Source organism: Patella vulgata, chromosome 8 (assembly GCF_932274485.2).
Source record: "Patella vulgata chromosome 8, xgPatVulg1.2, whole genome shotgun sequence".
Classification (NCBI taxonomy): Eukaryota; Metazoa; Mollusca; class Gastropoda; family Patellidae; genus Patella; species Patella vulgata.
In genome coordinates this window covers 14,631,683-14,658,789 of record NC_065886.2, presented here as the reverse complement: position 1 = coordinate 14,658,789, position 27,107 = coordinate 14,631,683, and the positions used below count along the sequence as shown (strand labels likewise).

The window sequence follows — 27,107 nt, the reverse complement described above, 5'->3', positions numbered from 1 at the left end:
AGTTAATAATCTCTGGTACAACTAAAATCATCATTTCAAGGCTTCGTATATAAGTAGTCTTGATCACATAAGTCCATATTAGGCTTTTATCATCTCTAACTACAAGGCATATTGGTGGTCTGAGCAATATAGTTTCAACTGTCTAAACCAGTGATTCTCAACCAGTGTGCCGCAAAGTTTTAAGAAAATGGGAAAAACCATGTGACCCCAATTGAGTATTCACTGGTGTCCGCTGATAAATTCATAGCTGTGTTATTCTTATTTAGTTTGAGTCATTATATGTGTCTATGACTAGTCTCTGTCTACCTTTGTATGCCGTCTGACTTGCCATGCTTTAATTTGCAAAATCAAATATTTTTCATATATATTTAGCAAAGTTTGCCGGTCAGAACCACTGGTCTATACAGTTACAGTGGTCACATACAGATTCCTACAAATCTTACAATTGGTTGAGACCTGAGGGGTTTAAACAGCCTAGGCCTTTGAGGGCGTAGAGGGGGAGAGAGAGAGAGAGATTATAAGGTCCACTTGACACAATTTTATTTCAATAATTTGGTTGCTTGTAGAGGTCTACAGCTCTGGAAAAAAATGGTAGACCCGTAAGAACCTACAACATTTAATTTATCATTTTCTTTTCCAGAGATGTCATTCAACCGACCCACCCAGTTCTGCAGTTTAATCATTTGGACACAAGTCTTGAAATTTTATTAAGGTCTCTAATGTGTCCATACAATTTTGGTTGCCTGATCAGCCTACAGCCACATTATTCTTTTTCACTCCCTGGTGTATACGCATTTTAGAAATGTAAATCAGCAGTGCAGTAAGCTAAATTGTATTCACAATCAAAAACTTCTGTATTTTTACAGATGCCTTATGTAAGATTAAGATAAAAAGCTAACGGTTCCGGCCAAGTCTTGATTATCCATTTTATCGTTAAATTTTAAATCTCCTAGATGTTCTAATCCATGTAAAACTGGGCCACAGTGTTAAACAGACCATACACAATGTCTTTAGTCACAACTCACAACCAAGTGCAGATATAAATAGCTCCTTTTGTATAATCCTGAACAGATTTGAATATCAAATATCAATCAGAATCAAAAGTTGTGTAACCCTGTAAGTATTCCATAATTATCAGGTTTTTTTCCCTGTAAGTATTCCATAATTTCATTGTTTGTCCCTTTAAGCATTCCATAAAATTATCAGATGCATGATGAAACAACCACTGCCTCAGCCATCCTGGAATACATTATCTACTATTCACTTTAAATCGCTCCATAATTATCATCAATCTTTAAACATTCTTAGTTCCATCCAACAACAACAGTAAAGAAAAAGAAGAAGAAACAGCCGTAGCCACAGCCATCCTAGAAGACATCAATGATAATTATTTTATTTAAATCCGCGATAATCAACCTTTTCTTTGTTATTTTAAGATATTAAATCTTTACTTATTTTTATAATTATATTAATAATTTTACTTATTTAACAATCTTTAATTTAATTTTTAAAAATCCTTTTTGTACATACAAATAAATTTAACGATCCTTTTCTTTCAAACCAATCATTGTACATTAATAAATTTAAAAATCCTGTGACGTCATCTCTTTTGTTTGTATATAAGGCGTCATCTCTTTTGTTTGTATATAAGGCGTCACAGGATTCACAAAAATCATTCTTGAAAAAGGGTATTGCACCCGAAACGTTGGATTGATATAAAGATCTTTTAAATCTACAAGTCTGTTGCTGGTTCTGTTTGGCGGGGATTCTTTAATTTTATCTATTCTACTACTCCGCCCCGCCGGCATCATTTTTTGATCCAGATCCTACGCAGATGTACCAGCCTGTCCAGCTTTTCTACTGATTTAAGGGAGTGTTGCCGTACCCCTCCTCATTTTCCAATATGTAGTTTACAATGGATTCCTATTGCCTCATGAGACTTTAGGAGGTTTATTTCATAGGTGAAATTACTGGTAGCACTCTTGTCTTTCTTAGTAAATTCACAGTTCTTATAGAAATTTATAAACTAAGCTTAATGAACCGGTTTTAGTTTCCCCCGTTTCTTGACAAGTTACCTCACATGGTTCCGTCATGTGAATATTTTTAGGCAACGCCATTCTTGATGAGTCCATGTCCCCTTTCGTTTCAAGAGTATTATTTAAATGTTTTCTGATATGATTATCAAGTGCTTTCCCAGCAGCAAAACGTGCCTCACATATTTCACACTTATATGGTTTAAAACCGGTGTGAACACGCTGATGTTTTTTCAAACTTTCGGTACTGGAAAGTAGTTTACTACAAACTTCGCATTTAAACTTTACTTCATCATGCACTTTCACATGTCTCCTTAGATGACTATTGGTTGTGAATTGCTTCCCGCAGATTGGACATTTTCTGTCTCTCTCATTATCTTGTAAAGCGTCTTTGTTATGTTTGCTGTGATAAACTTTCTTTTTTCTGGAGCCACCAGAGCCAGCAGATGCAGTTTTAAAAAAAGTATAGCCTTTACCAGAATCCATTTTCACAAACATACACCTGTTAAAGACACAATTAAATCAAATGATAAAATTATAAGGTTGAGATGATTCACAGTTTTGGTTGTTCAAGTTGTGGGATCATGTAGAAAAGGAAATGCAGGTGTCATTATAAAGTATAATGCACATCAAAAACATCAATAAACCCAGAAAGCTACTGCAGATCTAAGGTACAATGACAAGTTTTAGCTAAAACAGGCGATTTTAAATATCTTTTGTATGATTTTAATTAAAATAATTAAGATATTTTGTAAGATTAGGATGGTCAATAATTCTGAAGAATGATATATAAACCATCAATTAGATGGTAAATCTGAAGTCAATTTAACTGATTTTATAGAGCAGCTCTTTCTATAAGCCAGAAAATAAGCCGAATATCATTGACATTATATCAGGCAAAAATTGAGACTTTGTATTGCCTCTCTGGTATGGTTTTGTCTCTTTTCGATGGTAATATTATTTTGCTCAATGAGTAAGGTGTTATTAACTTGTTTCCAACCCAGTGTTGGCAGCGAAAGTTACTCACGATATTCTAGCTTGGTTTCAAGTTGTTATAGGTGCAGGACTGAGGGCAACTAATGACTAAAATAGTTAGGCCCCATTGTACCCCAGTTTCAATTCACATTGGTGTGCACGTAAAAGATCCCTTGGCAGTTGGAATTTGATATAAGAGTAGGCTGTAGCGCCGCTGCCCGGGCAAAATTTCCCTCATAGCACACTGTATGTCGTATGCCCATCTTCAATAGCCCAGGTTAGGAGCAGAACAGTAGGGCGTTAATTTAAACCCCATTTCATTCATTCATTCATTGGACGATTGGTTGGTCTCATTGTAATTTATAAACATGCATTCAGGCAACATCAAGTAAGCAGTAAATTTCGACTGACACTTTATATTTATATTATAAGGACTATACTACCTGGAGTCCTTTATGGTCAAAATATTCGCAGCCCAGTGTAATAATTTAGCTTATTTTATTCTTTTAAATATGAAGGTGAAAAATGAAATAAAAAATTCATCACAACAGACCATTGAACAGATGGGAGATAACTCTGAAATAAAGAGTCTTGACATATGAGTCTACAATAGACTTGGTTGTCAAAAAAATAAATACACAGGTCCAGCAACGGTAACCAGGGACGCCATTGCTATCAATTTTGTTGTGGCAAGGTTTTTTCTTCGACACATTAGTCCATTTATTAGAGTGTTGCAAGTTAATCATACACATTTTTACGTGCTCTGAATATCTAAAAACAAAAATGCCGCTAATAACTGAAATACCGAATGACGAAATACCAGTTTCTTCAACTGATAATGGCAATCGACTGATAATAGAAGTTGAAGAAGAGAAGAAAACTACACCACAAGTCGAGATAACTAAAAAGGAAGAGTTATTTGAAAGCCTTGTGTCTGGAGAGGAGAAATCTGATGATGTTAAAAATGAAAACCAAGAAGTTAGTGTAAATGTAGAGAAGAAACCCATCACAAATAACAAATTTGAACACAAGAATGTTTTAACAAAGGCGTTCCTGAAAGAACATTGTAAAAAGTTAAAAATGTACACAACACCTTATCTAAATGACGTTTTGTACCTGCATTTCAAAAGTATTATGAAGATCGAGAACTTAGACGAATATACTGGTTTAAAGTGTTTGTGGCTAGAAACAAATGGAATTCAAGTTATTGAAAATTTAGACAACCAGAAAGAACTCCGATGCCTTTACCTCCAACAGAATTTAATTGAAAAGCTTGAAAACTTAGAACCATTACAAATATTAGATACGCTAAATGTTTGTAACAACAAAATTAGTAAAATTGAAAATATTGCGTGTTTACCCGTGTTGCATACCCTCAGTATTTCACATAATTATCTTAAAACAAGAGAAGATATAGAAGAATTAGCCGAGTGTTCACAACTTGGAGTTTTAGATCTTTCACATAATAAAATAGAGGATCCAGATATTTTAGAAGTATTGAAACAAATGAAAAATCTACGAGTGTTGAATCTAATGGGCAATCCATTTATGAAAAAAGTGAAGAATTATAGAAAAACCTTTATCGCTAACTTAAAAGAACTAACCTATCTGGATGATCGCCCTGTCTTCCCGAAAGACAGAGCATGTATTGATGCGTGGGCTACTGGAGGTGCGGAAGCTGAAAAGATCGAACGAGAAAGATGGATCAGTAAAGAACGACAACGAATACAAGACAGTGTTGATGCGTTACTGGAAGTGAGACAGCGGAACGAAGCTAACAGGATAGAAAAAGAATTAAATGAAGATCAGGAAATGGGAGATGGCCAACATGTTGTAGTGGACCCAAAATCTGTGGATTGGCTCTATGGAACATACGAATTAGAAAATGCTACGCAATCAGAAGAACCAAATAACCCTTCACAAACAAAAGATGACGAAACTGAACCAAAGAAGATTGATGAAGACATGGACGACGAAGACATGCCTTTTATAACATCCATCAAGCCAAACGAAGCAGCCGACAGCATTTTCTCAAAGCCTAATAATCGAGAATTTAATGATGTTTATGAGACCCCAAACAGCAACTTAAATGATTTACCCGACTTAGAAGATGTTGATATCGACGATGAAATCATCTTACAGACGACCCGGACACCTAATAATAGACCAAGAATAGTAGAACTCAATGACGATGGTGATAGAGATACGTGGGCAGCTCCTGTTAATAAACATCTTATACAAGAGTTGGACACACAATCTGAATCAACCCCAAGCACTCCAACTAATAAAGACACTTCTTTATCTTCAGTTGAAACACAATTAACAGATACATCTAGTGAAAAAGACATTTTACAACAAATAGGAAATCTAGTGAATTTAACACAACCTGGAGCTGGAAATAGTGAAAAGAAATCAAGTAGTTATGATGATGATGATGATTTATTTGGTGAACTCGATTAAGTGTCCTGTGTAAATACCTTGATCACATCATCTTTTTAACATGACGATTATCATTATTAATCCAACATTTCTGACTGTCAGTCATGTTACTGTATAGGAGTACTGAATTTTTTTTCATTTTTAGACAATATCTTGGCTTGTGTTTTCATGACTTAATCCACATTAAAATTTAGTCAATTGATAATTTAAGATTCAATTAAGAAAGAAAAAAATTAAATATCAAGGATAGATGATCTTGTGGCTTCAATTAATTCTTTGGATTAAAAAAAAGAGGCCTAACAAAAGATTTTACCCAAATCTTACAGGTGATGCTGGCTTGTTTAAATCATCTGCAGAGAGATCTCTGAATGATATTTGATTCATAAATCATAAAATCTTTGTAAATAATGAACAGAATGTGTACCATTTTTGGACTGGTATTCCTTTTAGATACTCAAATTCACACAAGGGATTCCATTTTACTCAGTAGACGATCCGTTGCTATGAAATAACGATACCCACTGTGTCATGCCTACTTCCGAAATAACCACAATTGAAATTTAAATATATTATTGTTTATATCATGAAGTACATTAAATATTATTAATATTTTATTTACCGGATAAGTCAAAAACCAATGTTGGTTATTGTATTGTTTTAAACCTGAATGTGGTTACCATACATTTGACTATTTTATTACTTTTTAAATGTACAGGTTACTTGAATGTGGTAACCACATCTTTGACTGTCTTTAATGTACAGGTTACAGAATATTTATTGTTTTATTACTGGCAATAGATAGATGTTTAAAATGAGTAGGGATGACAAAAGGTCAACATATAATATAAAGCATTAATTACAGGTACCATAAGCATATACTTGTTTTGTGTACCTTTTTATTTAACAACTGTATTTAATTTTGGTGTGGGAATATTATCATGGTCTGTCATTTTAATGCAGTACAGGACAGATTTTTATGGATATAATTTTGAAAATTATAAAAATTGTTAGTGCTCATTCAGGAGTCATAATAACGAAGAACAGTCAAAATTCAGATAGTTAAATGGAACAATTTCCCATTTTACCTTGACAACTTAATAGAGCCATACCATATCATCAGTTCTCATCCAAATTTTCTCATTTTTCCATATCCAAATTTCTTCCCATGGCATTGTTTATCGTATTTATTTTTATTCAAAAATTCCATTTATTCATTGACCAACTGAAAAGCTAAAGAATTCATTGTGCAGCTAATCAGGCATAATTATTTATTTTTAATGTAAACAATATTGTTTTGTAATCTTACATCTGTTTATTTATTCAATATATGAAACTTATTGTTTGTTTATGATTTACAATAAATATTCGTAAAGACTTTTGTATTATTATTAATAGTTATGGGGTAAATGCCATTGTCTAATCACCTGTGGTTTTGGCCTGACATAAATTTAAACATACATTATGCAAGAGCTAAATCTGTCTATTGCATGTCTTTCTTTAGGCCTGAAATGTTATCTAAATTATTAATTAGACATTAATTAACCTATCCAGTCCATAATCAACTCTAGATGTCATCGCTAGCCTGCGATCTTTGGTGGATTATGAGCCGATTTACTGCATAACTTTCCTTCACGATTTAACGATTAAATGGATAATTGAGACTATGCTGTTTATCATACTGACTTTAGCAATGATGATCGAGGCTAGGCGAAAATTTTAATCGCTTAGTTCTCGGTTCATAGTGGATCAATTTGAATGAAATTTTTAGCAAATTGCCTTTACATTATCTAGGTTTTAACTATTATAGTGAGAAGTGCCAACTCGTTATCGAATCTCCCATAATGTATCTTTAATGCGTGTGTCTGTTAGTGATGCAACATAAATGAAAAGTGCACACCTGTGAAGTGTGAATTCAAGAGTCTCAAATATTTTATATCTGCAAAATGAACAGGGATCTTTTCATTTAACATACATGAGGGGTGTCCAAAAGTTTCCAGCCTTGCCATGAAATAGATCGCCCAAATTCAACCAATCTGCTCATACTGCTAAAAAAATATCTTGGCATTTGCTTGATATGCAAAATGTGAATTTTATGTGTTAGTATCTCCTACATACCGCTGTCAAACAGAATAGCCCTGTCATTTGCTCTCAAAATGGAGAATGGTTACACAAATTCATGACATTACATAAACATTAGGTGATAATGCTCCTTGGTATAGTGCAGTCAAACATTGGTGTGCTGAATTTTAGAACGGTGCAGAGTCAGTACTGAAGATGAACCAAGTTAAAGTTAATGCTGGTCTCCACACAATAATGCAGGACAGACTATTAGCCAGCCAGTTATATAGCTACTGCACATGACAGAGGTGTCTGGCTGCTCCAGGGCAATGACTTCAAGATCCACCCTCCGTTATCCTATTCTCCAGATCTAACTTTCTTTTCCCAGAACTCAAATCTATCTTCAGGTGCTGCAGATTTGGGATGGATGATGAAGTCATCACTGCTGTGGAAGTTTTTAAAAAAATAGTGGTTTTCTGACAGGTTAAAGGTTAAATCATTATGCTGGAGGAACAAGGGAATAGTTGTGAATTATGTTGAAAAACAAGTGCAACAATTTTCATACATCAGATTGCATATTACTTAGGAAGGACATAACCATTAGGCCCACCCCTGGTACAATACAAAATAATTTCCAAATACCAGTACATAATGTTAAATTACCCATTTTCTAGGCATGGTTCCACCTTGTCAGGATTCAGGACAGAGACCCTGACAAGGAACAGTGTCTAGTCATTAGGAAGGGACAATTTACCCCACAGCAGACTATATGGCAACAGGCCCATGCCTGTCTTCATTAGTGTAATCCTAATCTTTCAGAGGCATTTAGTAACTGGATAGAGCAATACACAAAAACACATACTTATGGAAAAACAGCTACTTAAAGTAGCTAAATCTCTAACTCAATATCATCAAAAATCTTCGACATTGAAAACACGAATTATTTGTCAATTCAAATCAACATTGGCCTTGTGATCTTACAGGGAAAAGATGGGCTTCTGATGTCCAATATTCAAGACAAAATAAACAATTTACCATTGGTACACGAATCGTGTACCATAATGCGTTTCAGTGCCATTTGGAACAAGGGACGAGGCTAGACATATTCCACAAGTCCTGTCAAATGGTGACGCTATATTCTTATCTGGAGAGCATGCGCAATAAACACCATCGGTGTAGACTGGAATAACCGGAGGCTAAAGATTGTCATTTAATAGAGACTTTGGCACATTTCGCTGAACATTAACTGATTAGAAATTACAGTAAAAACAGAAACGATTGAATGTAAATCAGTTTATATACATTCATACATTATTATATGTGTTGCCACCCATTTGTGTCAATTTCTAGGTCACAAATATTAGCGATTTAGCTCCTTTAATTTATTTGGGTGAAAATGGGAAAGTATTCTCTCAAGTTACCATATTATGTTTTTCCATAAGTATGTGTTTTTGTGTATTGCAATGTTCATTAGTGTAGTAGGTGCAGAAAAGGATGATAACCCTGTTTAATTCATTTTAAAATATCCATTACAAGAGTTGACAATTCTTAAAAGACAACTCATTGAACTGAACTGAACTGAATGAATTGACTCAATAGTGTGTAAATCTTTATAGTGCATTTTAACAAATGTGTCCGTGTATAAAATGTCAGTGTTTATAGAGTCCAATATTGCGTCTCCATTTAATTTAACTTGGCTCTTGTCATTAATTTCAGTTGAGGTGAAAGTGGATCAGTGATTTTGGTGCTGGCTCACTAACCAGGAATACTGGGTCTATAGATCCCTGTATTAGCCGAGAAAGTTGTCCAGGCTATCTGAGTGTGGTTTTCCCTTGTCATTGATGCAGATCAGAGGATCTGCCAAGGAAAAGTGTCTAGCTATTTGGATGAAACAATAAACTGAGGTCCTGTGTAGATGCTGGTGTAAATGTTAAAGAATCCTTGATAGAGAGAGAGAAAAATGGGGTTTAACGTCCACTCGACACAACTAGGTCATTTTGGGACAAACATATGGTTTAATTTTATTTCAATAATTCGCTTGCGCATAGGGGTCTTTAGCAGTGGGAGGAAACCGGAGAAAACCCACGAGGTTGGACAGGCGACCCTACTCCTTGTCACGTACAAGCGGGGATTCGAAACCACGCCAGTTGACTCAATGACAGACTTTGTGATACAGCGCGCGCACGCTAACCATTCAGCCATCCAACCCCCCAAGAATCCTTGATAGTTTGATTTGAAAATAATAGTGGACCATAGCACCGCTGTCTGGACAATATTTCCCTCATCGTAGCACTCCTGATGGCCGCATACATGTATGATCGTCTTGATTAGCCTGTTGTCTTTCTGGCTTGCATAAACTCATTGACGCTGTATGTTTCAAAGAATCAACAATTAACAATCAAAGTTTGACTTTTAGTACTGGTATGTATATTTAATCACTCAATACGTGTAATATAGTGTACATAATAAGGGTACAGTATAAACAGTACATGATTGTACATACGTGTAATATATTGTACATACGTGTAATATACTGTACATACATGTATATAACGGTACAATATAAACAGTACATGTAATATATACGTGTAATATACTGTACATACATGTATATAACGGTACAATATAAACAGTACATGTAATATATACGTGTAATATATTGTACATACATGTATATAACCGTACAATATAAACAGTATGTGTAATATATTGTAAATACAGTACATGTAATATATTGTACATACGTGTATATAATGGTACAATATAAACAATAGTAATGTACATCTATTATATAAATACTATATAAATCAAATAAATAAATATAACAAAATCAAAAATCTGATCATTTTGATTTTTGTTTCCAGCGCTTGCAAATAGGGATCTTTAGTAGTGGGAGGAAACCCACGAGGTTGGACATATGACCCTATTCCTTGGTGGAATAGAAACTACTCCATTTGACTCAGTGACAGACCTTACGGTTTCACGCGCACACATTAAACCACTAGACAACCCACCCACCCTGATCAATAAAATAACAACATATTAATCCTCCAGCCAAACCAGTTTAATTTTTATTTCTTCAGGGACTTGGTCACTAAGTAACCCACTCAATTCTTGTGTGCAAAGTTTAGTTAAAATTTCAAATATTAAATATTTGAAACTAAAAGCTTTTGAGAAGTGTTTTTAAATTAGTTTTTCCCCTGAAAAAATAGAAAGTGAAAGTATAACAAATGTTCCTGAAAAACAGAAATTCAAATTGGTTTGGCCTCCATAGGAAATTGCACAACAATACGTATTTTACTAACTACACCAAAGATAAAATTATTATAAAGTAGAATATTAAATGTCTAACATAATTTTCTTATGTACACCAAAAATAAAACTATGCACAACCTTTGCTGTTTTATTAATATGAATATCAGGACAAGCTCATGACTGAAAAAGAAACATGAGAAAAATAATTGCACATAATCCTTGATTGGCATTTCATTTAGAAATTATCCTTGAGTGGTATTTCATTTAACTATTAAAAACAATAAAAGCAGAATACAATTTTATATGTAAAAACAATCACTGGTTAGTACAGATAAATGCTTCGACAAGTGTTCTCTAATCGTTCTCAATATATACATTGTATTGTGCTTTTCTTATTACAAATATATGAACCACTAATATTTTACGGTCAAATAACTTCATAAAATCATTATCCTAAACAAATATACATTAAATTAATACAAAACAAAAATAAAGAACCGTAGCTTAATATATGGATGTAACTGAGGAATGACTTTATGGAATTTGAAATATAGACAGAGCTTTACCCCTCACCTGGTGGCAAAGGTGTCTGTGCTAATTCTAAAGTAGTTGTTAACATATCCCAGGGATCAACATTTAAAGTTCTATTACTGGTTATACTCTTTGTATTAAACTTTAAAAGTAAAAATGTCAATCTCTGGGAAATGCAGGACAATCTCACTTAGTATGGAGAACTTTAGTCTGTATCCTGTATCACAAGATTTAACCATCAAAAAGTGAACAGAAGGATAACATAATGAACTATCATGTAGAACTGTGTGTAGAGCATTAACAAAAAAAAGTTGGATGGACCAAAGGACACAGGTGATAACATTATACAACCATAATCCAAAATCAATATGGGGCGTATAAAAATTGCACATATTATATAGATTGTTCAAATTTAAAGAGGTATGATTCAAAAGCTACATGTACATGTAAATCTGCTTATTGCAGGTCTCTCTTTACGCCTTCAATGTTATATAAATTATTAATTAGGCATCCATTCACATACCAAGCACATACATATAATCAACTCTCGATGCCATTAGATGCTCCAGAATTTCAACAGATTTAAACAGGATTTGCAATCAATGATTTAATTTAAAAATGGATAATCAAGATTTTGTTTATTATCGTAACAACAGTAGCAATGACAATCATGATTATTCTGTTCTGCAATTGACAATAACTCTGCTCAGAGTGAAGTGATATGACTGAAATTTTCAACATATTCCCTTTTCATTACCCATTTATGACCTATTACAGAGAAAACTGTCAGTTCTTTATCTATCAGTTCTTTATCTACATGTATATCTTACATAATCCATGTTTGACAAGTAAAAATTCTGCTTTAAATAAATTTATAAACTAAATGTAAAGAACCGGTTTTCTTTTCACCCGTTGCTTGACAAGTTACTTGACATGGTTCGGTCATGTGAATCTGTTTAGGTCGAACTACATTTAAATCACTTGGATTAGATAAAGTAGCTAAATCAGGCTTTTTATCCGTTAAATGTCCTTTTATATGATTATTTAGGTTTCCACTCTGAGTGAAAGATCGTCCGCAAATTTCGCAGTAATAAGGGCGTTCACCAGAATGCACTAGATCATGTTTTTTCAAATTTCCTGCAGTTTGAAAAAATTTGCCGCAAGTCTCACATTTGAACTTCCGCTCCTCATGTGTTATTTCAATATGGCTGGCAAGTTTTTTATTGGTCGCAAATTCCTTTCCGCAGATTGGACATTTTCTTTCTCTCTGATCCTCTTGTAACCCATCTTTGTTATGTTTACTGCGATAAACTTTTCTCTTTTTGGGACCTTGTCCATCAGAGCCAACAGCAGTGCTTTTATAAAATGTGTAGCCTTTACCTGTATCCATTGCCCCAGAAACAAACCTGGAAGAAAAATAACAGGACTTTATACATTGAACTACCGGCACACTAAAGGATATAACTGTTGAATTTATCAGATTGGAATCAATATGGGGGTGAAATGAAATATTCTGAATTTACAGAATCAAGGTTTGTTTGAGCCCGGACACAAGCTCCAACAAAGTAAGACTGTAAAAGATCACTTTTCTTAGTGCATTCCCTGGCTTCTAAGTACATTATAATCAAACAGGGGATGACAGTGTACAAACCTATCTGTTGTATCATTATGGATGATTTATTGAACAATTCATCAGTGAATGTTGATGTTCAAACCCTAATCAATAGACTAAAACGTAAGAAAATATCAATACTGGAAGACAATATAGCCTGTTGAAATCAAAAGAATAAAAAATACTGAAAAAATAAAAATAAAAACGTAGAAGTTTACCAAATCAGTTATTTGTTGGTAGAATACACAATAAAAGGGGGTCAAATCTAAAATGAGATCAAAATTCCTGTCAAAAGCCAGCCATTGTGGAAGGGAGATAACTCAATGATTAATTATGAAATATAGTACAATTTGGAGGTTTGGATCATCCCATACAATCCGATATTCTGAGAAACGTACAATAAAAGGCTAAACCATGTGAAATCAAAATCCAGTACACTCTCATTGAGTCTCATTTTTTGTAAAGTTTTACTAAACATTTCAATCACTTGTAGCCAACGTTTAAGATAAATAAAATATGCAATTTCAAAATGACATTGGGCCATAAAAAAAATATTTGTACTTGACTTAAAGTAGCTAAGTCTCTAACTCAATATCATCCAAAATCTTCGACATTGAAAACACAAATTATTTGTCAATTTAAATCAACATTGATGTTGTGATCTTGCCGGGAAAAGATGGGCTTCTAATATCCAATATTTAAGACAAAATAAACATTTTACCATTGGTACACGAATCGTGTACCATAATGCGTTTCAGGCCCATTCTAACAAGGGACTCGAAGAACAAGGCTAGACATTCAACAAGTCATGTCAAACGGTAACGGCATATTCATATCGGGAGAGTATGCGCAATAAATACTATGTAGACTAGAATATCCAGAAGCTAGAAATTTTCATTTGATTAAGACTTCAGACATTTCGCCGAACGTAACTGATTTGAAATTAGAGTACAAATGGAAACAATTGAATGTAAATCAGTTTATATATATTCATATTACATTATTATATGCATTACGATCCATTTGTGTTAATTTCTAGGTCCAAAATATTAGCGATTTAGCTCCTTTAACTTCCTCATTGTATTTGTGCCAAAAGCAAAATATAAATTTTTTTTTAAAGATACATTCCAACGAAATGTAGTTATTTCCAATAAATGTATGACAGATTGGGTATGGAAAGTAGAGACACCGAATATTACTAGCAAAATACTGGATTCCCTGAAAAACACTCATGGAGCGTGCACAGGACAAAAATGTAAGTGTACAACTAACTCGCAACCCGACAGTTTATTGGCTAGCAGTTGTGATAACAGTGAGATACTTAAATGTACAGCAGACTATGTGGCTAAAAAGCGGAAAAAGAAGTTGGCAGATAATAATTCAATAATTCACTTAGACTTTTATCTCTCTCAACTAGTCACGTATAAATAGAGCCGCTTAAAATAGATTTTTATGACTTATGGTAGTTTGAAGCAAATGTCTGATAGATAAATTAGTTCGAATATGTTTTAATTCCAAATATACAGGTATCATCAAATCACACAATTTGTTCGTGAGAAGGCATCTTTAAAGGTGAAATCTCAGATATATTTTGATGAATAAAACAGTTCAGAAAGACACCTCCAAACCTTCATGGACAAATTATGGCCTTGGGCAACTATATGAAACTTTGCGATGCTTTTTCGAAAAAATACAACTTTCAGTTTTATATGTGAGCTTGACCATAAGTCACCAATTTCTGCACTGTGAAAGTGACTGTCTATATGCTAAGCAAAGTCATAAATATAAATTGTCAAAACTTCCCTTTTAAAAGTCACCGGAAAAGGTTCATAAATTTTTTAAATAATGCAAGTAATTATGTCAACATATACTTTCCATAAGTATAACACGAACCCGAATGTCAATATTAGGCCTACCTGCAACAGGTAAATTTCAACGTTAGCAATTTCCGCCATTCTCCGTGGATAGTCGTAACTTTCTGCTCATATTCTAGTCTATATTTCTATGTGCAGAAGGACTAAAATGACGTCACAGATTATCGACGGAAAGTTCCGACTACCGACGGAGAACGGCGGAAATTACTAATGTTGAAATTTACCTGTTGCAGGTAATATTGACGTTCGGGCTTGGGTTATACTTATGGAAAGGATATGTTGACATAATTACTTGCATTATTTAAAAAAAAATTGATGCTTTTCCCACATGGGGTCAAAAAAAGAAGGGCTTAAAGTTACAATTTCATATCATTTTCAACTTCAAATTCAAACGTTTGAAGATAGCTATTCCATGGTTGGGAATAGGAAATCAAGGGAGGTAATTGGGAGGTAATTGTATTATTATTTTCGGTGTGAAGATTTTTAAGTGTGAGAAAGATAACCTATGCTCGTATAATAGTGAGTTGACAACCTATTGAGCAAAAGACATAGAAATAATTATGTTTTGACTTTCTTAGAAAATATGAAATTTTAACTTTAAAAATGATTTGATTGTAACTTGCACCGCTAGTCTGAAATATCTTACCTCTCCTGTGCCTCTGATAGATGTTGGCTGAAAGATTTTGGCATATCATTATTATTTATGTGAATCTGTTTTGACTGAAAATCAGTTAGATTAGAAAAATCAGGCTTTTTATCAGCTAAATGGTCTATTATATGATTATTCAGATTTCCACTGTAAGCAAAACACTGTCCGCAAATTTCGCAGTTATAGGGGCGTTCACCAGAATGCACTTGATAATGTTTTTTCAAATTTGCTGCAGTTTGAGAACCTTTGCCACAGATTTCACATTTGAACTTTCGCTCCCCATGTGTTATTTCAATATGTCGGGCAAGTTTTGGATTAGTCTTAAATTCCTTTCCGCAGATTCGACATTTTGTTTCTCTCTTGTGCTCTGGCAACCCATCTTTGTTATATTTACTGCGATAAACTTTTCTCTTCTTCGGTTTGGGACCTTGCCTATCATCAGAATTAATAGCTGTAGTCTTATACAATGTGTAGCCTTTACCAGTATCCATTGCCGTAGAAGCAAACCTGGAATGAATAAAAGGGGTTTTACATTCTACTTTTCTACTCCTACCAGGTTAATGAAGTTGACCAAGTGCCATGCAGTGTGCAATGAGTGTAATTTTGCCCAGACAGTGGTGCTACAGCTTACTCTTACATCGAATTCCAACTGCCAAGGGTTCTTTTATGTGCATGCTAACGACTATATACTGTTCCTTGCCAGGAATTCCATCCTGCACCACTGACATTTGAATCCCTACATTTGAAAATAAAATGAGAATTAACGTCCTACTGTTCTGTTCCTGACCAGGATAATGAAGACAGGCATACGCCATACAGTGTGCTATGAGGGAAATTTTGCCCTGACAACAGTGCTATGGCCCACTCTTATATCGAATTTCAACTACCAATAAGAGATCTTTTACGTGCACGCCAATGTGTACACAGGGCTAGACAGATGTCATTATCAGACCCTACAACCTGCACCATTCTAAAAGTTAGTAAAGGTAACGGTACCTCATCTCTCGACCTTACAATTTTCAAAATGAGTGAAAGTTTGGTACTGTATGCGTAACAGCCGTAATACATCCTAACTTATGAATGAAATGCTGAAGTCACTTTTTAAAGCGTTTACTGTAATTTCTAATCAGTATTATTTGTCGAAACACTTGAGCCAGCAGGTAGCACGATTTACCCAAATCCACCATTATTTCAATTTTTAATTTAAATTCGTAACGTTTTTGTTTCAAAAAAGTCCTTCAAAATGCAATTTCCAAGCATGCGATTTCGTGCAATAAGCTTACACGAGTTATGTCCCTTGGTTACAACTTCCAACTTCCAATATCAAAAAATGAGGTTGCAAGTTGAAACTAATAAGCGTAAACACTAACTCCAAGTTGATGGATTCTTGGGGGGAAAAATTTGTTTGTCCCTGGGGGCATCACCAAAGCTTAGTTAGTTCCTTTAGGAACGGTTTCTGATCGGACGAGATCAGGATCATCAGCTAACATCGTCCGATCAAACTCAAAGATCGTTGCTAAATCATAAATAAACTACACCAAAGCTCTGCTCACAACTGTCTCAGAATAGTTATAAAAATGGTTTATATTTATGAAATGAACATCACAATGTTAATACTTGGAGAATTATTCAATAAAAAAATTGACAACGAGCGTAGTGTCAAATTCAACAAACCCAAACAACCATGTGAACGGGAGATAACCACTGAAATTTAATAATACAATTCGGTGACTTGGATCCTCCCATATAAATGATACCTCAACGGATTGAGTCCTGCATCTGGTTATACCTCCATTATAGACAAATCAAGCCTATTGATTTTTTTTATCAGCCCTTGTGATCTGACCGATGACCAATACAACGCCCCCTGCACGGCCGCAGTTTGTCATTAAATGTAAAATTACGAACAGAAACGTTTTGTAACATTAAGTATTTAGGCACAGTTTTAAAAAAAATTAACGTTTTCATCTCGTGTATTACTCTTTCCAGGGGCGGATCCAGGAATTTTTGCAGGAGGGGGCTTGCCAGGTTCCTGAGAAAATGTACCCCCCCCCCTCGGCTTGAAATTTTTTGAGAAATACATGGTCTCTCTCTCTCTCTCTCTCTCTCTCTCTCTCTCTCTCTCTATTTTGGCGTATATACATACACATTGATCTTTTTAAACAGAGAAATCCAACATCCTGTTTGACGTCAATTTTTATTATGAATTAATACGACGACATTGTGATTCAATTTTATTGATGCAAAGCATTAATTGTGATATCACTTACGTCTATATCATTATCTTTCGCTTTCAGTGCCCATCCTGTCGCACCATCTGACGATAAAGGATAAAGCACAATTATGACACTTTTCTCATAAAAAAGTTTGTTACAAAAACAATTTATGTAGCCTGCTTTTGTCCAAAAAGTAAGAATTTGCTGTTGACAAGTGTTCAGAATTCTCCATAGCATTTCTACAGGAGCAAAGAGGGTCATTTGATATTATGCATTTTAGCATTTTGTGAAGTTTTAGGTCACCTTTGAGATTTCGTTATTTACAGTTAAGAATTTGATTTTGTCTAAATCGCCTGTATAATAAAGTTCAGGTGATGGGTGTAAAATATAGTTTTGCCTAAGCTTTGATTTAAATTGTGACAGCGTTAGTGATTTTCGTATAAGTTGCTAGCAAGATTATTCCAATCTTTGATACAAAGAGGAAAAAAAAGAGTTTTGACAGTGTGAGGTTTTTGCAATTGATCTGTTTAATATTGTCATGGTTTCTCAATTAATATGGATGATGAAATTTGAGGTGGTACGAGATTTGAGAGGAATTTTGGAACAAGGTTATTCATTATCTTATAGAAAATTACTAATTTATGTTGAAAGCGCCTGAACGAGGGAGAGAGGTGTAGCCAGATTCTTTAAGTAATACCTGGTGGGAAGTAGGGGCGTGGTGACACGTAATTTGATTGAAGAATGGTATCCCTGAGGGGGTGTCCAGGGCAGGGGTGACAAGATGGCACCCTAAAGGAGGGGTGGGGGGAGGGCGTTTTCTCCTCTTGGGGTTTAAGGGATCCGGAGGTCCCCCCCCCCCCCGTGAAATTTTTGTTGAAATTTTAACCTGAAATTGTGGTCTGTAGAGTATATCCCGGACGAGAAGTAATATACTTAGTTCTAAGCAGAAAAAACTATCACAGAACGGGGGCCAGAGGGAAGGGGGCCCCACTGCCAGTCCGGACCCGATGATATCGGTTCACGATTCTTGTCAAGCGAGTTGGTTGAGTTAGAAACGGGGGCCCGACGAAAATATTGGACAATTAACAAGGCCGCTACCTGTCAACCAGAAATAATATTTCGGGTTTCGGGTTATGGAAACATTTCTGATATCAACTACCTAATAATTTCAAAACTCATCGAAAAAAGGCCACTATGTTTCACGATTTCATTATTTTTTTCTAACAAATCGCCCGGCCACTTCGGAGCTTGAGCCCAAGGCATTTGCATCTGTTGCCCTTGCCATGATCCGTCAATGCTCCCTCCCCCCCCCCCCCACCGACAATTTTTGAAAATTGGACGGCCGCAAACGCGTTTTCCAGCCCAGAAAGTCGTTCTCTAGCAACAAATGAAATGAAATGGGGTTGAACCTCCTACTCCGACCTGGGCTAATGAAGACGGGCATACGCTATACAGTGTGCTATGAGGGAAATTTTGCCCGGACAGCGGCACTACGGCCTACTCTTACATCTAATCCCAACTGTCAGGGATCTTTTACGTGCACGCCAATGTGTACACTGGATCTCAGTTTTTCGTCCCATCCGAACGACTAGACAGCTTTCCTTGTCAGGCCTTCCGTCCTGCATCACTGAAAAGGGGGAGCCACGCCGGAAAATCTGGATGAACTTTCTCCGCCATTGCAAGGATCGAACACCTGACCCCCAGGCTAGCGAGCCAGCGTCTTACCCACTTAGCAACAGTGACCCCCTCTAACAAACATTGAACATAGTGACACGACAGGTACCCCACGATAGTGGGCCGCTGGGCAAGTCAGTACAAAATATATGGCAGATAGATGTCAGAACATAACCAATAGGCTAATATGAGACTGGGTGCAAGGCACCACGTCCCCAAATCAATACTGCACATGATCCCTGACTGCTGTCTATTACAAACAGTAGGTATTTTAGAGCTATGGTCGACAATTGTTTTTTCGGAACGGGGGGGGGGGGGGCAAATTAATTTTTAAGTGGCGGGGGGGGGGGCACTGTCCCCCTTGCCCCCGGCTGGCTATGGGGCTGGTCCCTCCCAATGCCGCCGAGTAATATTGGGTTGTGTGGAACATGCTAGAGTTGATTTGTAGAATATCTGACCCACGGTATATGTTTGACACTGGTTGAGCGTTATGATTATGTTTATAATGCTGAAAACACCATAGAAACCGCATGATTTTTTTGCCATTTCCGAGGGGGCGCAAAAACTCGAAACCATGACGCAAAGCTCGTCATCGAGTTATCCTGGTGGGAAGTGCCTCTTGGTAGGTCGATGATTGTTCGCCTTGCATCGAGATTGAGTTGTTCTAATTTTTCTGTCTTTTTATTAGTACAATGGATCCAGACGACATCCGCATAGTAAAATATTGAAAGAATATAAGATTTATATAGTATCTCGAGGGTTTTATTTTTTAATCTGTATTTGGGAGACCAGAAACTGTTTACCATGGTAGTTATTTTGCTTGTAAATAGTCGATATGTGTATCCTAAGTAGCTCGGTTATTTAAAGTTACAATTTCATATTTTCTAAGAAAGTCAAAACATAATTATTTCTATGTCTTTTGCTCAATAGGTTGTCAACTCACTATTATACGATCATAGGTGTCATTCTCACACTTAAAACTCATTTACACCGGAAATATTAACACAATTAAATCCCAATTACCTCCCTTGTTTTCTATTCTCCACCATGGAGTAGCTATCTTCAAACGTTTGAATTTGAATATGAAGATGAAAATGATATTTTTGCCAATTTCTCAACTGGCAATAGTGAATTATAGGATTAATAGGATTATTCTTTAACAAGGTAAGACTGTTTATAGATAACATCTATTTTAAGGCTTTATTTTAATAAATTTTAAAAATATAACTTAAACATATGAAATTGCAACTTTAAGAAAACGAATTGGCTAGAATCATCTGTTATATTATACATGTAGTTGTTATGAAAGGTAGAATGTTGACGCAGACAGCTTCCTTGAAAAGGTCAGCCTTTTAGTTTTCGAACGGTTGAAATCTACTTTCCATTTGATTGACGAATTCAAATTGAGAATTTGCTGAGTAAGAAGAAGACTTTTGATTATGAGAAAAAGAGAGGTACCGTCTGCGAAGTTGCGTATGATGGATTTGATATCATCCACAATTGTAGCACCATGGGTTGTCTGTCAGACACGGAGAGCGGACACCGGGAAAACCGATCGCCACACCCGGCGTGTAACCCATGCATCGTTTCTTACTACATATTTTGGAACAGCCCACGATCGTCTAGTATTGTCTCTGTCCGCATTTGTTTCTTATTTTCTTCTTAGGGCTCCACTTTAAATGTTTTGTATTTATTCTTCTACCTATTCAGTTTATGGTTACCCACATGAACAACAATACCACATTTCGGTTCTACATTTTTATATTAAAGCACTGCTACATACAGGTTACATGGTTACAAGCATTATAATAAAGTCATTCTCTCAAACCCCATCCAGTCAGACTGCGCGAGTCTGCTGATAGAGATAATCTTCTCCCTTCAAGAACTACATGGCTGTCTAACAATCGCGCACATCTCGAGTATTTTTCTACGCTTGGATTTTACCTACCCATTTCCTTATTGGTCAAATATGACGTAATTTTAATCATGTGGTCGGTCATGCTTCATGCCTTGCATACCAACAGGGACTTATTCCCAAATTTTGTCAACAGACACATTTCATTCTTGACCATTAAGCTAGCATATGACAAATGTGTTTATTAACCTATAGCTCAATTCATGTATCATATCAGCACAGACTTCCCTTCTGTTTTCCTCACAATATTTCATAAACAAATTAATTTGCGTTTTAAATAAACTCATACCATAACTAATATACTGACAATGGAAGATATAAATAAAACATATGTATTTATCAAATTATAACTCATGTCTTCTGGTGCACTTATATTCGTCTAATACAATTTCGCATAAATTATCAAATAGTATTACACAACATCGTTTATGTGAATTATTGAAATAAAATTATAACCACCATATGTTATTCCCGAAACGACCTCTCTTTATCTCTCTTGCTAAATTAAACACTGAAAGTCCGAACAACGAAGTACATCTGTAACCCTGATGTTACTGGAGGAAAGTATAATTCCCTACTCCTGGTCCTGGGGCATTAAAACTTTTGTTAGTCACATCTGTATCTAAGGGAGAAACTATATCCAAGCTGAAGACGAAGTAATGCTTAAACCATCACTGTGTCCAAAACCTTTGCTTCAGTGTATCTTGTTTCTCGATCACCAACTATGTGATTGGTATATGTGAAGAGGATGAGCATATAGATAAATTTTGGACACAGGCTACGTTTCACCTCCAACGCAGCATATAAATAAGACTTATCATATTAATATTTTATATTTAGATAATTTGAATATAATAAACTAATTTTAGTGGACCTCGGACATTTCAGGGACGTATTGATAATTTCTTTTTGACACGTCCCAGATCATGATGACTTTTAAGTAACATAATACATAGTCTACTATTTGTCATTGGTGCAATATTTCTGGTATATTAGTGTTGGTTGGTGTCCAAAACTTGATCTGGTTGCCGTGGTTGGTGTGCTTTGTTGCTGTAAGCGGTCATTGGTGCAGTATTTCTGGTATGTTGGTTGGTTTCCAGAACTCCATATGGTTTGTGTGTGTTTTTGCTGTAAGTGGTCATTGGTGCAGTATTTCTGGTATGTTGGTTGGTTTTCAGAACTCCATCTGGTTGGTGTGTGTTGGTGCAGTATATCTGATCGGCATTTTATTGTTTTTTTGCCCACAGCGTAGTCTGATTGGTGTGCACTGTTGCTGTAAACGGTCATTGGTGTCATATTTCTGGTATGTGTTTGTAGGTTTGTGTCCAGAACTTTGTCTTGTTGGTATCCATAGTTGCTGTAAGCAGTCATTGATGCTGTATTCTGTTCAGTGTTGGTTTCGCCCCAGCATCGTTCGAAAAGATTGTCGGAATTCAATATCCAGTAGCCAGGATAACGGTATAACGACAACGTTACCCAGGTAAATCATTTGTAACACCGATCGTAGCCAAATAATCCACTCACAAGAGTTAGGATAAGAACAACTGACACGAGCTAATTCAAATATTCTGCCCGGCATGTTGGTGGCCACAATCATTAACGCAGCCACTATAAGATGAGTTGGAACACCTGAAGATCTTTGGTAGATAAGACCACCTGGGACCACGACTCGTTGTTCGAAAATGAATATAATTATAATTCGCCCGACACACAGAAGGAAAGTGGGTAGGAGAAATTCGACTACAATCAACCCAACCCGTAAGTTATAATTTCCAAAATATATACTTTCCAAAGCGATACATTTTGACCATGACCATGACTGTGTTTTTATGATTGGTACGAGGATAATTACAAATAACACACTGATTAAGATCGTGCCGACAATTCCCGCATTTCTTTCTCTAGATTCATTTGGACTAAATTGATGTATTAGATGGTTCATAAATAACAAAAACAAGCAGTACATGGTCACTGCGAGACAAACATCTGTTGTTACCAATGCACCAAAAAATTCTGGACACCATTCCAGTGCAGAGAGATACACATGGGCAAATACTGAATTTACGAAGATACTCTGTAGAAGACCAGCAAAGGATATACCTACAATTGTTATATACATTCCTTTTGATCTCAGATTACGACTGAAAAGAACAACTGCAATCACTGCACAGTTGAAAATCGTTCCCAAAATTGCAAATAGGACAAAAAAAGCACCGATGGCTGTGTCGGCTACGGTGGTATCTGTCGCCATTGTTTTCACTGAAAGACAAAAGTAAATATTATGACTTAAAGATCCTTCATAGTCCACTACACAGCTGGGTGTTGTCTACACAAAATGAAACGAAATGAGGTTTAATGTCCTACTGTTCTGCCCCCACCAGGATAATGAAGACTGGCATACGCCATGCAGAGTGCTATGAGGAAAATTTTTACCAGACACTGACCTTACGGCCTACTCTTATATCGTACTGCCAATAGATCTTTTACGTGCATGCCAATGTGTTTTTTGTACCAACCGAATGACTAGACAGCTGTCCTTGCCAGACCCTCCATCCTGCACCAATGACAAGGGGAAACCACGCCAGAAACTCACAATGAACATTTTCGACCAAGACGTCTAAACAAAAAGCGTCCATGACCTAATATTGATTTTCTTGTCCCGATATGTTACTGGTAGCAAATATGTGCCCCGAGACATCGATAGTCACAATTAACCAGACAATTTCTATGTAGGCCTACATTTTTGGTCCAATTAAGCAAAACTATATGTGTGGAGTTCAACCATGTGACAAAGCACCGTCTTCTACGCTGATCTAGATCATCTTCGAGATATATCATTCTACACATTGGCTTATGGATGGATATCGACTGAGAAAGGGGTATTTCGCTGTGGGGGACCTAGAGAAAACGCACAAGGTTAGACAAGTGATCATAATCCTTGTCACGTACAAGTGTGTCCTCGAAACCACGCCACTTGACACGTCATTAGACCATTCGGCCACCCACCTTAATCCTTTCATGTTCCACTCCCCGCTTGTACGTGACAAGGAGTAGGGTCGCCTGTCTAACATCGTGGGTTTTCTCTGGGTCTTCTGGTTTCCTCCCACTGCTAAAGACCCTAACGCGCAAGAGAATTATTGAAGTTAAATTGAAGTATGACCTAGTGGACGTTAAACCCATCTCTCTCTCTCCCCCTCTCTCTCTCTCTTTCTCTCTCTCTCTCTCTTTTATAGGTCTTGGTTTGATGTAACAATTTTCTATGGGGCTGGAAACAAAAAACTAAATTATCAGATTTTTGATTTTGTGATATTTATTTCATTTATATAGTATTTATATCATAGATGTACATTACTATTATTTATATTGTACCGTTATGTACAATATATTACACGTATGTACAATATATTACATGTGCTGTTTATTGTTTTCAGTGATTTAAATACACAAAGTCAAACTTTGATTGTTAATTGTGGATTCTTTGAAACATACAATGAGTTTATGCAAGTCAGAAAAAAACGTACTAATGAAGAAAGGCAATAGCCATCTAGCGCACTATGAGGGAAATATTGTCTAAACAGCGGTGCTATGGTCCACTATTATTTTCGATTCAGACTATCATAGATTCCTTAATGTACACACCAGCATCTACACAGGACCTCAATTTATTGTTCCATCCGAATAGCTAGACACTTTTCCTTGGCAGACCCTCTGATCTGCAAAAATAACACGGGGAACCCGCACTTAAAAAGGCTGGGGAACTTTCTCGGTAAATACCAGGGTTGAACTCCAGGTCTCTTAAATCTCTGAGATACTCTGAAAGACATTGGTTTCCACCCACTGCTAAATACCCTAAGGCGTAAGCGTATTATTGAAAAAAAAATTGAACTATATGTTAGTCCCGAAATGACCTAGTTTGTATCGAGTGGGCGTGAAACACCAAATCTCTCTCTCTCTCTCTCTCTCTCTCTCTCTCTCTCTCTCTCTCCCTCTCTCTCTCGTATTACATAAAATACTAAATATACATGTAAAATGAAATCTAAAATAAAATTACTTACATTTATTGTTTAAATATCGTCAACGTCTATTACTAACATTTATGCGTTCTCCACTTTTTGAATTTCTTTAGTAGTGCTGGTACACCTATAAAATCCAGGTTCTTTCAATGAGTCCTTCGAGATAAATAATATCAACTGCATTATAACCAAACACCAAGCCATTATGTAGAATTTAATAACAATATTGAATTCAATCCAATTGTACAGATAAATAACACGAAAATAACCCCAGGTTCATTTTATAATATGAAAATATCCATTCAATACTATAATAATAAATAGTTTAGCCACGCGCCCCGTTTGGCCACTGTCTTGATTTGTAGCTGCAATATTGTAATTGGTGTGTCGACGTGATCTCCGCTACAATTTGTGCATTTATAGTTGCTTTGTGCAAGTAAAAATAGGCCAAATGAATAATTTTAGATATATTATACCGTCATAATTTGTATTAAAATAAATGCTTTCATCTCAAGTATTAACCATTAAAATAGTCACTCTGGCTCCAGAACACATAAAACTTCATGAGACATTCTGTTTGGATTTTGTAGAATATATGTCTTGAAAATGGTAAATCAAAAGGAATTTTATAGTTAGCGATTGACTAACCCAAAGAGAACCATGACTCCCACAACACGTAGCACTTCACGGGACATTCTGCTTAGTTAATTTGTTACTGCAAGACAAGGCTAATATTGGGTTAGTGGTTTAGCTCCTTTAAAATTTCATCTTAAGATTGAGAAAATAAAATGAAATGGGGTTTAACGTCCTACTTTTTTGCACTGACTGGGATAACGAAAGCGTGAATACCCAATACACTGTGCAATGAGAGTAGTTTCGTGCCTGGACAGCGGCACTACGACCAATTCTTATATGGAATTCCAAATGTCAATATGTACGACTGGGCGCTCTCCTGCCCATGCTCTCTGTCCTGCACCACTGACAAGGGGAAACCACGCTGGAAAATACAGGGTCAACACCAGGATCGAACCCCAAACCTCCTGGTTAGTGAGCCAGCACCTCACTCACTGAGTCACCGCAGCTCCGCTGAGTACTGTAAGTTGTCAGTCATAACCATACAGTGTGGTATGGATTAATACATACACCTCCGTGACTTGAGTAGTTTATTTTAAGTTTTATTGAACTGGCATTCAGCGCCAAATTAGCCTACCTGTTGACTTTAGGCCAAGCTTATCAGTGGACGCCACCAGCCGGTGATTGGTGGGGCAAAGCTGGGCGAAGTCGAAGGTTAAGGACGCAAAGGCGCGAATTTCAACTAGGGGTACTGGGGGCCTCCCGCAAAAATTTCTGAAAAACAGACTGGCAGTATTTCAGGCACTGATCGTCAAGATAAATAAAGCTTACCAGATACCGCCTGTCGCCATATCACTAGTTTATCCCACCAGAGAGGAAGGTGTCAAATAAACGGAGTGAGTGAATTAAAGTGAATGAATATTTTGAGAAATAGGGTGCCGGAAATGCAGCCTGGCTATATTTCAGACACTGGTCGTCGAGATAAATATATAAAGAGCTGACCAGAAACTGTCTGTTGCCAAATCACTAGCTTATCCGAACGTTGAACCTATACCCAAAAACTTTGAGGATCTTAAAAAACATTTCTCAAGTGGTTCACCAATCTAATTAAAATATAGATCTATATTTCGTTTCGTTTTTGACACTTTCGATGGCCTACACTACAAGTGTAGTAAAGACAAGTAAAATCGAAATTTTGAACTTTAAAAACGAAACGAAATTGGATCTTTGTTTTAATCAGATTGGTGGTTCACGTGTTATTGTTTATAGTAGGTTTACGAAATCACTCGC

General features: G+C 36.0%; 2 protein-coding genes across 5 annotated transcripts; one reads left to right on the top strand and one right to left on the bottom strand.

Annotated features, from left to right (window-relative positions):
* The first annotated feature begins 3,660 nt into the window (after positions 1-3,660).
* LOC126829698 (dynein axonemal assembly factor 1) lies at positions 3,661-6,821 on the top strand. Its single transcript, XM_050559783.2, has one exon. It carries the CDS (start codon positions 3,792-3,794, stop codon positions 5,466-5,468), a length of 1,677 nt encoding a protein of 558 aa, XP_050415740.1. The 5' UTR covers positions 3,661-3,791; the 3' UTR covers positions 5,469-6,821.
* A 3,088-nt stretch (positions 6,822-9,909) lies between these two features.
* LOC126829699 (zinc finger protein 93) lies at positions 9,910-17,118 on the bottom strand. Of its 4 annotated transcripts, none has more exons than XM_050559784.2 (3): positions 17,101-17,118; positions 15,424-15,933; positions 9,910-12,697 (listed from the first exon to the last, which is right to left on the bottom strand). In XM_050559784.2, exons 2-3 carry the CDS (start codon positions 15,915-15,917, stop codon positions 12,154-12,156), a joined length of 1,038 nt encoding a protein of 345 aa, XP_050415741.2. In that variant the 5' UTR covers positions 15,918-15,933; positions 17,101-17,118; the 3' UTR covers positions 9,910-12,153. The 4 variants fall into 4 exon arrangements, 3 of the variants coding, with proteins under 3 accessions (XP_050415741.2, XP_050415743.2, XP_055958782.1); XM_050559786.2 differs by having other exon boundaries at positions 17,044-17,112; XR_008789001.1 differs by lacking the exons at positions 15,424-15,933; positions 17,101-17,118 and adding an exon at positions 13,122-13,218.
* Positions 17,119-27,107: the final 9,989 nt, after the last annotated feature.

Excerpts from the sequence above, each read along its gene's own strand:
- LOC126829698 (XM_050559783.2), top strand. The coding sequence starts at position 3,792 with ATGCCGCTAATAACTGAAATACCGAATGACGAAATACCAGTTTCTTCA.
- LOC126829699 (XM_050559784.2), bottom strand. The coding sequence starts at position 15,917 with ATGGATACTGGTAAAGGCTACACATTGTATAAGACTACAGCTATTAAT. Across the intron at positions 12,698-15,423 it reads CTATCAGAGGCACAGGAGAG|GTTTGTTTCTGGGGCAATGG; the intron begins GTAAGATATTTC and ends TTTTTCTTCCAG.